The 13,805-nt window shown below is 41.0% G+C and overlaps 1 protein-coding gene across 1 annotated transcript; it reads right to left on the reverse strand.

Annotated features, from left to right (window-relative positions):
- Nucleotides 1–3,695: 3,695 nt before the first annotated feature.
- Nucleotides 3,696–13,453, reverse strand: LOC100832613. The gene is made up of 11 exons (XM_010230708.3): nt 13,212–13,453; nt 11,146–12,643; nt 9,545–10,912; nt 9,040–9,341; nt 6,670–8,354; nt 5,411–5,840; nt 5,136–5,298; nt 4,714–4,817; nt 4,550–4,641; nt 4,239–4,469; nt 3,696–4,157 (listed from the first exon to the last, which is right to left on the reverse strand). Exons 1-10 carry the CDS (start codon nt 13,382–13,384, stop codon nt 4,393–4,395), a joined length of 5,892 nt encoding a protein of 1,963 aa, XP_010229010.1. The 5' UTR covers nt 13,385–13,453; the 3' UTR covers nt 3,696–4,157; nt 4,239–4,392.
- Nucleotides 13,454–13,805: the final 352 nt, after the last annotated feature.

Here is a 13,805-nt window from a genome sequence, read left to right on the forward strand (position 1 = left end):
AATGTTAAGCAATATTTTGCCTTGAAATTCCAACGAGAAAAACCAGAAGATGCAAATATGTAGTATGGGTGCGGCGATTGCTTTTTTATCCTTCATACTTGTACATGTTCAGATAAAGGTCCACAACAAAAAAAGGTTTACACTTCAGGCACACCATAGCTGACTAAATACTGAAGCGCAAGACTGCACTGATGCTCTGGTAAGCTGTTGATTGGGTACTCTTAATTAATTAAGAACGCTGAGCCTGCTTTGCCGCTGCCTTGGTTGGTGATATGTCGGCATTAGGGACATCCCCATCAGCACGTACGCTATCATCCCAAGTATATCTAGGTAGGTAATTGTTTCCTAATGACATTTTCGGCGAGGCGATATTCTTTGTCCACATTGGAGGGAGATGTGAGTAAGGAGCCTCTTCTAATTAAAATCCTCTCCACACATCAGTGGACACGGCGCCAATGCGTTAGGTCCCGGCACCATGCACCATGGCCGTTTTGGGAAGGCTGACTCGGAGACTTTGATCCGTGAGGAATATATATAGTCCACAAGTCGCAGATAAATATCCGCCTCCGGGGCCCATGAAACGATTGTGATGCGGTAGCGCTGTAGACGAAACTCTCTCCGGGCTCCGGCCTGGCGCTGCGGTAGCATCGTCCCAGGTCTATTCTGCCTTGGTCCTCCGCCGTGCCCACTGACTTCTGTGCCACCAGCAAAGGTTGGTCCCTGAACTGAGCTCGATCGTACGCCCGCGGGTGAGCCTGGCACTGGCAGTCAGGTCGGCGGAGTGGGAAAAAAAATTCGGAGCTGCTCCGTGCGAACAAGGACAGGAAGAAGAAATGATCGGATGGGACGCGAATGGATCGACCTGACCACTTTTTTTTTCTTTTTTTTTCGAGAGGATCGACCTGGCCACGACGACCAGAGGGGATGGTAGACGGATAGTTGGCAGATGAGTGGGTTGCTGTGTACTGCCACATGGTTTCTCGGTGGTACATCGGCATTTGGGTAGACAGGACGCTAGCTGGTACGGTTCCTTGTTACACCGTGCCTGGCTAAAGTGAAGCTTTCTACGCATAAAAATAGTTTTCTTTTTGACTTATTTGGAAGATGTATCCGATCTTAAAAAGTGTCTAATTACATGTAAGATTTCGACAAGAATTATAGAACGGTGGTAGTATAATAGCTACTAAAGACTTCTTTGGAAGATGTAAATTTTATACAGATATGATAAAATGGTTTATCACACGTGGGATCGAATATGGATGGGATCAATATAACGAGTGACGTTGGTTTCCGATCTCCTGTGAAAAGAAATATATATATGCGGGTCTAGGATTTATGCATATCGGCTCGCTAATCCTAGCGAGTATAATCAGGATGCACCAGAAGCCCCGTGCATGGAACACGCTATAAGGACAACTTTATCTTTTCGTGCTGGGCTTCTCTGGTTGGTGGGAGAAGGAACGCTGAGTAGGAGTGGCAATACTTTGTCACACGTGGTCCAATGCTAACTGCTTTGCAACTCGTAGTGCTGGTGGGAGGACCAGAAAAGTCGGCAGCAGGGGATTTAAAAGAGAGATAAGGTAAGCTCCTCCCGGAGGCCCTAGCTCCTTTTTTGTGCATCCCATGTAAAGGATGTTGATTGGAGATAAACCTCATGATGGCTGCAAGACAAACCTGGAACTAGCAAATCAGGCACCATATCTTTGATGGTGGGAAAAAGCTAGCGAATTTAGCTCGTGCACAGGACGATATGTGGGGGAGAAATGCCTGAAAGATTGGGTTGGGGTGAGCATGCGAATGTTTCAAGCCAAATTTGTGGTTCAGGGCTGACTAATAAATCAGCTCTCTATTTTTAGTGGGAAACCAAACGATGCACTTTATAGCCGGGTTGGATGCGACTTGCCTGGACCCATTGTTCACAGAATGAAAAATTCTCAAATGCAAACTATTATGCATGTTTCCAGATGGGTTATACCGTTATACGACGGAAATGGATGATCAGAGCCATGCTTGGAATATAATTCAATCACGAGAAGTTGGCTAACTCCTCGCTGACGCAGAATATATCCTTTCACCTCCCCATTGTGAAAGGTGGAATTGAAGCAATGTGCTGTGTATATTGCAAAAGACTATTTTCATCAAACAGACCGAGAGAATATCTGGTGCTCCCAACCCCTTAGGTGCACCAACGCACGGTAGCATCTTTAAAAAGTTTTCAATTTTTTTGAAATAAATCGAATAGGTTCATAAGATGTACGCCTACCACCTTGCAAAGTTTCAAACCCAAATTCATTATATACATAGAGAAACAAAAAAGACAAGTGCAAGCATAAAGTGTCAGGAATTTTATCTTTTGTGTTTTTGTCTTTTTGACATATTCACATCAGGATTTGTCTTTTTTGTTTCTCTACGCATATAATGAATTTGGGTTTGAAACTTTGCAAGATGGTAGACACATATCTTATGAACCCACTCAATTTATTTCAATTTTTTTTGAAAACTTCTTAGTGGTGGGAGCACTGGAAATTCTCTCCAAACAGACCTTCAGCCAAAATCAGCAACGTAGGGAAACCTGAGGCATGGCATGTTGCATACTGCATTACTGCATACACAGATGTGGATCAGGTTTGAAGCGTCCAGTCATGTCCAGGGGTGGATCACAACATGGTGGGAATCTGATTCATCCCTGTGCCTAGCGAGGGCTTTTTATCCAATGATAGTGGCTAGCGGTGTGCGTGTGTGTGTGGGCTCTTAGCTTTTGGTCCCTCCCTCTCGGCTATCTTGTTGCCGCATCCACCTAATTCCATGGCCCGCCATGTGTAGCACATCACACCTTCCATGGTTCCCTACTTCCCTTATCCCCTCTTCCTATCACCTCAGACTCATATTCTGCCTGATCTGACAGTGACCACGACTCTTATCTGAGCATGGGTTGTCCCAACCAGACCTCTATATAGACTTTCATCGGGTATTGGCCATGCATGTCAACTGGCATGTGGCACGATCACGAGTGATCTGGTATTCTGGGCGATCGATTCTCCACACTGATCATTGACAACTACAACATACACTTGCACCCAACTATGCCCTGATACACAAACAGTGGTAAACCTAGAGTGGCATGGGTGAGAACTGTAGAAACTATGATCCTCCCATATCAGCTGTTCGGCACTGACAAATGACCGACAAAAATGAGGTGCTCAGTGCCGACAATGTCCACTCCACGGCAACAGAGAGTAGAGAAGATTTACCAGGACGCAGATTTTTACAGTCCGGGAACCTATGTTCTCCTTTTATTTTGAAATAAACCAAAGAAAGATTTATCAAACTAAAACTAAATAGATCCAAAAAAATCTGGCACATGGATACTAGAATTAACTACTCCTACGTATTTATTTATTTATTTATTTTCAGTTTACATGAAGACAAAATTGGGGAGCTAAAAAAGAATTACAAGTGCTTTAAGTTTACATTTTCCACAGGCCACAAGAATGAAAAACTTAGAATTTTTTGGAATGAATTTTTTTAGCCCGTAGCATATGCTCCTGAGCTCTGCTCAGCTACCGCAGTATGCATGTATGTAACCATTAACATAAAGGGGTGAACGGATGGCGAGATACAGTTTTGTCATGAAGACATAAATTCTTTACTTTCGGAAGGATTATGAAGACAAAATAGTAACTTCTGTCCACCAATTTGTAGTTTTCAAGCACAGTAATCTTGCATGAGAATTTGTAAGTTCACATAATTTGCAGACATGTACATCTTAGATTTTTTGTAAAATAAATAAATCTTGGTCATAGTTATAGAGCATGGCCTAAATAATACTCCCCTCCGTCCGGAAATAAGTGACAAGGATTTGTATAAGTCCGGAAATAAGTGATACAAATCCACGTCACTTATCCACGTCACTTATTTCCAGACGGAGGGAGGATGTTAGTTTGGTTCAGAGCAAGTGCATAAGATATTACCCAAAAATGGCAAATATGAATGCCAACATGTCAAGATTACTGAGTCCAACATGTCCTCAAGATTACCGAGTTCATTTAAAGAACATCACTGGGTGGCTACATATCACCAGCAGGGACTTCTTGCAAACAACTTGGTTCTCCTCATCTGTCACAACTACCAACAGGCTGATTTGGTGAGCATTAAATCTGTAAAATGACAGATAGAAATCAGAACATGTGTCATGTATGTTTGACTCTAATTTTATAAAGGTAGACAGAAAAACTAACCATGTTCTCATTGATTGTTCCATTGTTTGGTGCATAAGGTTGTGCTATACTTTCCGCTCTGAACCCAAGGTCACGCAGAAAATGGCTCTCTATAGGATTAATATCCGGCCTAACCAGGATAAACACCCAAGTGTCCCAACAATCTTAAGTTCAACTAAATTTTGCCTTGATACTGGAAGTGTAGTTTATAATCATGCACCAGGTTAGCAAGAGTGGCTCGGCATGGACCCTCTACAAAACCAAAGAAGTGTCAGATTAGTATGTATAGTGGTAACAAGTGTTCATAAATAGAATGAGCAAGAGTTACTGACCACCCAGATATGTGTGAAGCTGTTGAAAATCACTTTCCTCGCAGATATCTATTAGGGAATACACCCCAGGTCGCAAGGCCTCGTCAATTTCTCTGCCATGTAAGAAGGATGAGATTGCTGAGGCGAAAGCATAAATAGAAGACCTTCAGCAGCAAAGAACATACCGTGTTATGCCTGTCTGAAATGGACCCTGTCCAGAAAACATCGAAATGTAACCAGCAAGAAAGTGCATCGAGTGCTTTCCTAGGGCTTCTCTTTGCTGACGCATCTACATTGTCCACACAAGGATAATTAGCACAATTGATTTGTTGGCACACAGAGACATCTCCCTGTTATGCCATTTACGTTTTTAACTTTTAGTGAAAGCCAAACTGCAAAAATTCTGTGTTGTAGCAAATGGCTCCTAACTATAAATCCTCCTTTTAGCAGCATATTGCAGTTAAGGGTACCAAAAACCTTGGGCAATAAATAAGCCCAGTGCTAATGTGTGCACTAGGTCCAGCAGAGAGCACAGCCCAACCAGATGTCCACATGACATACTATCAAAGCGAGATATATATCATTTCAAATAATAAGCACCACTGACCTCTTCATAGATCCTTCTAAAAAAGGAAGCACATTTTATTGCCTCCTCCTTGTTCCAAGCGAAATATCCCGCCAAGCTAACCTTCTTGGTATCTGAAGACTCCAAACAACTAAGTAGTATGTTTACCGAGTCCTCCAGTACAGCCACACATCGTCCAACCTCACTAGATCGAAGGAAAAAAAACAACAATATAAAGGCTCAACTTAAAGAACATAAAATGATAAGAGGATTCTCGCAAAAAAATGACAGGAGAAAATAGAGGGCCAAATCTTTACCGCTGTTGGTGCCGAAGGGCAGTGCATAACAATTTGCAACATGCAGCATACATGTCAATGGAAAATTGTCTATCAAGTATATATTCCTTACTTTCTACAGGTTGTCCTACAGTTTGGCCACGAGAAATTTCTGATGAACAGGATCCACTCCGACCAGCAAGAAGATGTTTGAAGCCCTTGAAAAGTGTCACAGGAAGATGCAAGCACTGGGATACATGGCATGCATTAATTTGAAGAGTATGCCTCCCCACAAATGCTGTGATAACCTCAACACACATTAGAACAACGGCTCCAGCATCTGGATGAAAACCGGGGTAAAGAGGGGGCAGCTTCTCCATATAGAAAATGAATGGACTTTGAAGGTGCAAAACAATGTTGAATAAAGCACCAACTAGGTCTGGGATAGTTCTCTTAAAAACACGCTTATTTCCTGCAATATAAGTGGAAATTAGTCCCAAAACTTGTCTCCTGCCTTAAAACATTACGTAAACTGCCGAATGCTGACGACAGGCATTACGTAAACTGCAGAATGCTGATGACAGGCATTGGGTTTGAGATGACGCTGGCAAAAATATCAACTCCACAGTCCACACCTTTATATAATTATAATCCCTCTCGAGAATAAACAGGAACTGCATGTTTCATTCTAGGGGCATATATGTGGGGTTTGAAATCATAACCTTTCGCAAAACAACCAATGTTCTCTTACACCGCAGTACGCTAGCCACCCCTTGGCCTTGTACACTACTAGTCAGTGAAAAGGTCAAAAGGTTCAAATAGCTTCAAGTATGTTCCTTTAATAATGTGCTATAAAAGTTAGACAGCACAAATCTATTCATCCAAGACGATTCATGGATTCTGAGCATTAAACAACTACCCTGTTATCAAGCATTCCTCCAAAATAAAGTTTAAGATATTTATTTAAAGGACCTATGGCTCATCCTAATTTATGGCTATTACCTGATATATTCAGTAGTGGGCACTGGAATATGTACTAATTACGAATGAAATCCTGAGACTTCTTTTTCTGAGAACAAAATCCTCAGACTTGTGCTATTGTCAGGTATATTAAATAGCTATTGTTGGGCAAGTAATCAGTTCTCAAGCTCATGGATATCATGATGTTTGAGATTCAGTAGATTACTATTTCTTTGGAAAAGCCAATTTAACATCTTAGTAGTAGATTGAAATCACATTACATTACAGGAATAATAGAATTGCATTTCAGAAAATATCAGATAGAACTTTTGACTGCTAACCTGGCACAGATTCAAGAACGAGATAGAGGCAGTCAATTCCAGCGGCAACATCAGAAGAAACCGTCCCACCATCAAAAGTTCCTGTCTTTACTTCATATATTGAGTGGCTATATTGATTCACTCCGACCAATGCTCGTTCAATGACTTGCAGAGTTGCACTTAGATGCATGTTTGATGTAACATTAACAAATTTTCTCATTGACAGTCTAAGCCTTGATTTCAACGAGGTTATTATATTCTGCCTATCGATGACATTTCTAGTAACATAACCAGATGTATTCTTCAAATGAAGAGTTTTTGTGCTTGATCCAATCTCATGTGTAGGTAGAGTTGCACTCTTTGCTTGAAGTAAAATGCATTTTCCAATAGCCCTCATATGTGCATTTACTATCTGAGCATAAAGTTCTTTTGACAAGCTGTGTTTAGGCAAAGTTCCTATAACTTCAAGGTATCTCAATATTCCATCAATCCATACAAGAGAATACATATCTGGCCAATTAGACATGTCTGCAATTTTCTGTAGAGCGATATAAGCTGTCCCAATCATTGGACCCACTGACAGCTGTTCAAAAGGATTGCGTGCCTGCCGACAGACACCACTGGGAAAGGATAGGAGGCCCTTCAACTTAGCAATAGCAGCAGATACACTGTAGAGCTCCCTCAAAGTAAATGCCACAAATGGACCTTCACCATTTAACAGGTTTTCCAAAAGAGATTCTTTCATGCATCGTATATTAAATGGACCGACATAATGATTTTCACTTGGAATACTGGGCAGAACATCTGACTGTAATCCATTATCCTTTGTTTCATGCATAGTACATCCATCCATGACCACATCAATATTCAGAAAACCATTCTCACATTCCAGCTCTTGTGGAAGACGAGCAGACATTAAATCAACAAATTCACAACCCTTGTTCTCCATAAACAAAACATGCAAACAAATATCTACAAAGGTCTCAAATTTAGCAATAGATATGCTAAAACTGGAGGCATACTGAAGCATTGATTTTCTTTCTTCTGAGCTTGACACTGGATAGTCTTTAATTGTGCTCTCTAATGCTGAAATAAGACCCCACAAGAATCCACCTATGCAAGACATAGTGCATAATAGTTTATCCCAGCACACGGTGCTATAACAGTTCTCTATTTTGATAACACAATTACGACCGTTTACAGTTATGGGTATGCCAGTTGTAGTCTTCTCTAACTGTTCAGCCATAGTCTTGACATATTCGAAGGCTGAACTTTCTAGTACATCAAATGTCTGGCCATCATGTTCTGAAGTGTTGCTTTCACTAGGACTGTGCTTCAGGGAGGATCTAATTTTTTTCTCAGGACCAAACAAGCAAAATCTAGAATTCATGTTCGCTAGTATAGAAAATATTTCTGATGTCGTATCTACCAAGGAGAATAAGGTCTTTTTCTTCTGATCAGGGTCTGCTTCAAATATTTTGTGAGACAAACCAACAATCTCCTGAACAGAACTCAAAAGCCAAATCAGAGAGTATGAGTTACCAACAAGTTTGGAAAATGCCGAGTACTGCTTTGACTCTGGGTATCCTTCACCAAATTTCAAAACAAGATTTTTCATTGCCCTTCGACAACATACAAACAGACAAATTAGCTCAATGGGATTACAGGATTCATCACGACGGCTTAGCAATGCCAATAGCAGGAGTCTGCAAAGAAAGAAACCGAGGAATTTGTTAACAAGCTCATCAGAGCGCTACCATTGAAGATAAAAAAATGTGCATGTTGGCATGTATTATCCTAGCAATTGCTGACAACACAGATTGCCCAAAAAGGATGTAGCATTAACTAGGTGACACATAGTTCACCGTCACATGTTGCCGTATAAAAAGTCCATCTTAATCCATTAAATACATGGAACAAAATGAATGCAGGCTAGAGGTTCCTGATATCTAAAAACACCAAAAGCACTAGAAATAACCAATAACATTACAATGAAAATTTCTTGAGTTGTACAAATCAGCAAGTGGATTGACTAGGTTTTTGTGTGACATGAAAGCTCAACTATTAACAGCATTAAGACCCATTAACATAATGGACCTTTTGTTCAGAGAGATTTGGCACTCCTACTCCTGCCCTACGATTAATGTCACAAGACTAAACAATGAGGTAAAGCCAAGGAGATAAGTAGAATTAATGAGCATAAAGTGAAAAACTATGCCTAGGTCCACAAGAACAATGGACCTTTTGTTCAGAGAGATTTGCCACACTTACTCCTACCCTCGGATTCTGAACACATTTTCGGGTCAAAAGTGCCTATTTTGTACAACTGCAGAAAGAGTAGCTGCGATCACCAGTGAAAACAAATTGCAAATTGATAAAATGCACACTTGCCTTTCGAGATGGAGAATATAGGTTATAAGTCGCAAGAATGACTTGGAGTTTGAATGAAATCCAGGAGCTGTGCTAAAAAATTTAAGCAAGTTCTCACAGATCCGGTATTTATCGACCATGTGTGCATGTGTAGCATCAGGATATGTGCCTAACAACTTCTCGCTATCCAGTTTATTTAATATCTCCATCAAATCAGGTGAGATGTCCAATAAGGCATTATCTTCGTCATCTCTGGTGACAAAAGAAGATGCTGATTTCTTCAGAGCATGACAAAAACTTGATGTCAAATTCTTCAATAGCACCTAGGAAGTAGCACATTCGTCCAAATTAGACCAACAAAGTATGAAAGAGCAAACAGAGGAAAGTACCAAAACTCAAAATTGGGAAAGAATGTATCATTGTCAGTTCATCATAGCAGAACTAATACTATCAGCATACTTGGTAAATTGCTGAATAACAATACTTTATTTGGATGGAAGGATTAGGAGTTTAGGACAATGCAAACCTTTCGATCATAAATAATAGCATCACAAAGGAGCTCTACAGAAATAGTATGCAAAGTGATTTCTCTGTATGAATATTGACAGCTGCTATTCTCCTCATCTTTGCATGACCTCTTTTGAACAAAAGAAAACCTTATCAGGTTAGAAAAGAAGTTCTTCAAGTCCTTCTTAGATGCATGAGAACTCCAAATATCAATGTTTTCACACAGAAGCTGCCAAGTTGCTACAGGAAAAGAACCTTCATCTAAAGAGCATATACTCAGATCCCTGGAAGAACTAATCTCATAACACCCAAAATGGCTATTTTCTCCTGAGGACAATATTCTCATATAGCTCATCATAAAATTCGTCAGTCGAGCGGCCTCAAGACAGCAAGACTCCTTTAATAACTCTGTGTTTCCTCTAGCCTCCTTATCAAACTGATGTGTATCTTCTTCAAGCAGAAAGTCAAAGACATTAATCTGTCTGTTAAGGTCATTGAGTCTTTGCAGAGCCATCACATGAAGGATGTAGACGAGCATAGTAAGACCAGAATGGTTTGTTGGAATGGATTGTGACAAAATTTCGATACCATTCAAAAGGGAGCCTGAACTTTCAACAATCCAAGCAAAATAGCCTTCCGCAATAACATTGGCTGTATTGGTCCATTCATTTCCGCAACATACAGTGAATGAAATCCCCATTAATTCTGTTGCTTCTATGGCTAAATCTGGAGGCATGAGGCCTACACATTGCCTATACAGACTTCTACATGATGCATATATGCGGAAGAAGAAGACAAAAAGCCAGGACAAACTTGAAATCTTCTGCCAGTTCACGCATTGTTTATCAGATAGATTTTTTCCTACGACTGAACGGATGAACTCACTCAAATTAATTGATTCATTTCTCACCAACTGAGTTAAGTTGGGTCGGATTGCATTCACCAACCTTTCAACAGATTTTGCAACCAATGTAGTATTTGAAGGGGTCACAGTTATTGAGTCAAGAACATTTGAGTATAGTTCAGATAAGTGCCTTCCAAAAAGTTCAGCTTTCTGATTAAAAACTGACTTCCTGGCACTTGAACGAGACTTTCCCTGAGATTCCAAATCAACATCCTCGCTGCAACTTTCCATCCATTTCAATGTATCTGTAAGATCTACTGTCATCTCCTCTATGCACCGACTAGACTGTCCTTCTGGCATTGAATTTATTGAAGTACAGATAGCATCCCTCAGTGTTTGGGAACTCAACAATGTTGCCAGTGATTCCAAACATTTGTGTGAGGATAAAGAAGCCACAGAAAATGGGCCTGGTACTACATCAGGACCAGCAACAGCGCTGAACGTTCTCACAGAATTGCACAACATACAAATGGAGTGTGCAACCTACATGTTGAACCAAGGGAGAAAGCATCAGATTGAAAATAAAACCACCAACCTACATGTTTCCAAAATATCCATCTCTTTGCACAAATATAAACATTGAGGTAAGCAATGAAAGAGCACGAAAGCAGAATCTAACAAGTGTATGGAAAAACTGTATGAAATAGATAAGCATTGAAGTTATTTTATTTTGGAGGAAATTGCTGAAAGTAGCCACCAAAAAAGTTCATACTTACCTGGCGAAGCTCACTAAATGTGTGAATCACTTGGGCTGAAAGGCTTGAAATCTTTGAGGTTAGTAGGAAGCAGGGCTTAATGTCCTTGGAAGATGCATTAATAGCAGACAAAGCAAAAATCATTGACCACAATTTTACAAGGTCATCCCCCATAACCTTGTATTCTATTTCCACAAAATGACCAACTGCAACAACAATCTCCACAAACATTAAAGGTAGCATCTTCTTGACATTCGTATCTTCTGAACACACAGCTGACACCCAGAAGTCATACAGTTTTTCAGACATTAAGATTAAGACCATGTAAATGTCTTGCAAGAACTGCAAATAAGATCCTTCAGATGTGTCCTCTGTAGGCACATAAAGTTTCTCTTTGATAACAGTTGTCAATATCTCATTTATGGACTTCAGCATGCAATGAACTTCCACTAGCTTTGTAACTCTAGAGAAGTCCTTTTGCGAATATGATTTACATTCTAACACCAAAGGTTCCATAAACTGCACGAACACTTCAAAAAGGGATTCTCTATGATGCTGGGGTTCTTCAGAGCCCTCGCTACTATTTTGCGGGCTTTTGAATGATGTTCCCCTTGGTGCTAAAGATGTTGTTTGACTTCTAGCTCTGCTAACAAACAATTGAAGCAAGTTACCAAACCCAGCAAGCAATACAGCCTTGGTTTCTACTTTTATTCCTTTGAATCGCTCAAACAGATGCCTATGGTAGCTCCCTCTGACATCCTTGGCAATAGATGCTTTATTCAAATTCTTGAGACCAAAATATCCACTAAGATGTTGCGGATGAAACAGTCCATTTGACAAAATTTCTTCAACAATCTTCAGCGTGGTTCCTGCCTGCTTGTGCTTGATAGAATTTGCTTGTGAATTAAGTAAAACCAACAATTCCAACAGTGGATCAAGAATCTTATCAACAAAGGTGCGGAAAATATTCTTAGGATTTGCATAGAATCTTAGAAAACTTGAAAATTGCTCGAGCAGACAATTTGCAAAATCCTGAAGGACAGTACACTCGTTCTTCTCATTGGGTGAATCCTTCTGGACAACATTGATAGCCTCAATGATACAAAAGGTCCACAAATCCACACTCGCGTTGAAGAAAGCTCTTGTATTGGCGGAGAAAAGAAAGGACATGCATTCCAAAACTTGTTTGAAGAGCTCAAAAGATTCATTGTCACCACATGCAGTGACATTTACTCTGCTCAAACCATGCTTTGCAACACGACCAAGTGTTTTAAGTAGGTTCAGAGAAATAGAGACTGATGGCTTCTTTTCAATACAAAATCTTAAGATGACCCAGCATCTATAATCCAATACGGGATCAAAAGATTCTGACACTTTCTTCTCCGGCAGAATTAGGATAGACTGCACCCAATTTCCAATAAATGACACCATACGTGATAGCTGAATATTGTCCACTCTATGGCCATAGCTTGATCGATTTGACTCGGTTGTGATAAAATTGAAGGCTAGTTCAATCTTTCTGCAAGATATAACATACAACTGTTACGAACACAAACAGTGGGAGCATAATAAAGTTCACCGAAGAATTAATTAACAAACTTGCTCTCTCGCCAACTAAGAGGCACTGGAATATGTACTATAATATCCAAATTGGAATGCGCATACCATATAATCGTAATATGCAAGTTTAGTCTGGCTTGATGTTTTTTGAAGTCCAGAAAACAATTACAGAAACTATAATTTGACATTAATCAGTGCAACTATTTTTTTTTCGAGGAGCATCAGTGCAACTATTTTTATAGAGTATATTATGCTAAGTCAACAATGGTACAATCAGTGCACATGTACACTGCTAGCCACATCAAATCCATATGAAGCACACAAGTATGACGAAACTAAGACCCCAGCTGGGCTGAATCAGATAAAATCTTCTCGCGCGGTTACTTAAACCAGCAAACAAGCATCCCCCAATCCACATTGTCAGCGACCTAGAAGCATGCGAACTACAGACTAATTCCTTCAAATCCTACTCGGAGAGCTATATGAGGGCTAAGCTGCATCAAATTGCAAGCAGCAAGCAAACGAACCTCTTAAGGGGGAGCTCCTTGCCCTGCAGGGAGAGGATGAGGTCGAGGTTATCCCCGAAGCGAGGCCTGGCGAGTGCGGGCTCGACGGGGCCCTCTCCTGCGGGAGGCGGCGACTGGCTCCGCCGCCGCTTCCTGGGGAGAGCGCCGCGGGGGGTGGAGGCAGCCGGCTCCATGGGAGTGCGCGGGCGAAGGGCCGGAGGGAGGCTAGGGTTCTGGGTTTTGCGTCGCCGCCGTGTCGCTTTGATTGTTGTTATGCCCACATCGGTGTGCCCACCTAGCGCGAATCTTGATGTATGCATAGTGACCGGCGGGGCGACCCGGACCGCATTTTTCGCTGTTTTCGTCAAATAGTTGGAAAACGAGGATACAATTACAGAAACTATAATTTGACATTAATCAGTGCATACCAATCTTGATGTATGCATAGCCGTGCCGTCGTGGACGAGACAGAAAACGGCCCGGTCTGGCCACTGTCCGTTTCGGTCGGCCCATGCGTCCAACGGGGCAATTCATTTGGTCCGGCAAATAGGGATGTCAGACGGCCGTTTATTACCCGCAAGGGCCCGTTTCTCCCTCTTTTTTCACGTTTCTATG

This window comes from Brachypodium distachyon, chromosome 1, assembly GCF_000005505.3.
Source record: "Brachypodium distachyon strain Bd21 chromosome 1, Brachypodium_distachyon_v3.0, whole genome shotgun sequence".
Taxonomy (NCBI): domain Eukaryota; kingdom Viridiplantae; phylum Streptophyta; class Magnoliopsida; order Poales; family Poaceae; genus Brachypodium; species Brachypodium distachyon.

Bases quoted from the DNA above. Each gene is read 5' to 3' on its own strand.
- LOC100832613 (XM_010230708.3), bottom strand. From the start codon at position 13,384: ATGGAGCCGGCTGCCTCCACCCCCCGCGGCGCTCTCCCCAGGAAGCGG. The intron at 12,644-13,211 runs GTTCGTTTGCTT...TATATCTTGCAG, and splicing joins AAGGAGCTCCCCCTTAAGAG to AAAGATTGAACTAGCCTTCA. The intron at 4,470-4,549 runs GTCAGTAACTCT...TTGGTTTTGTAG, and splicing joins GCTTCACACATATCTGGGTG to AGGGTCCATGCCGAGCCACT.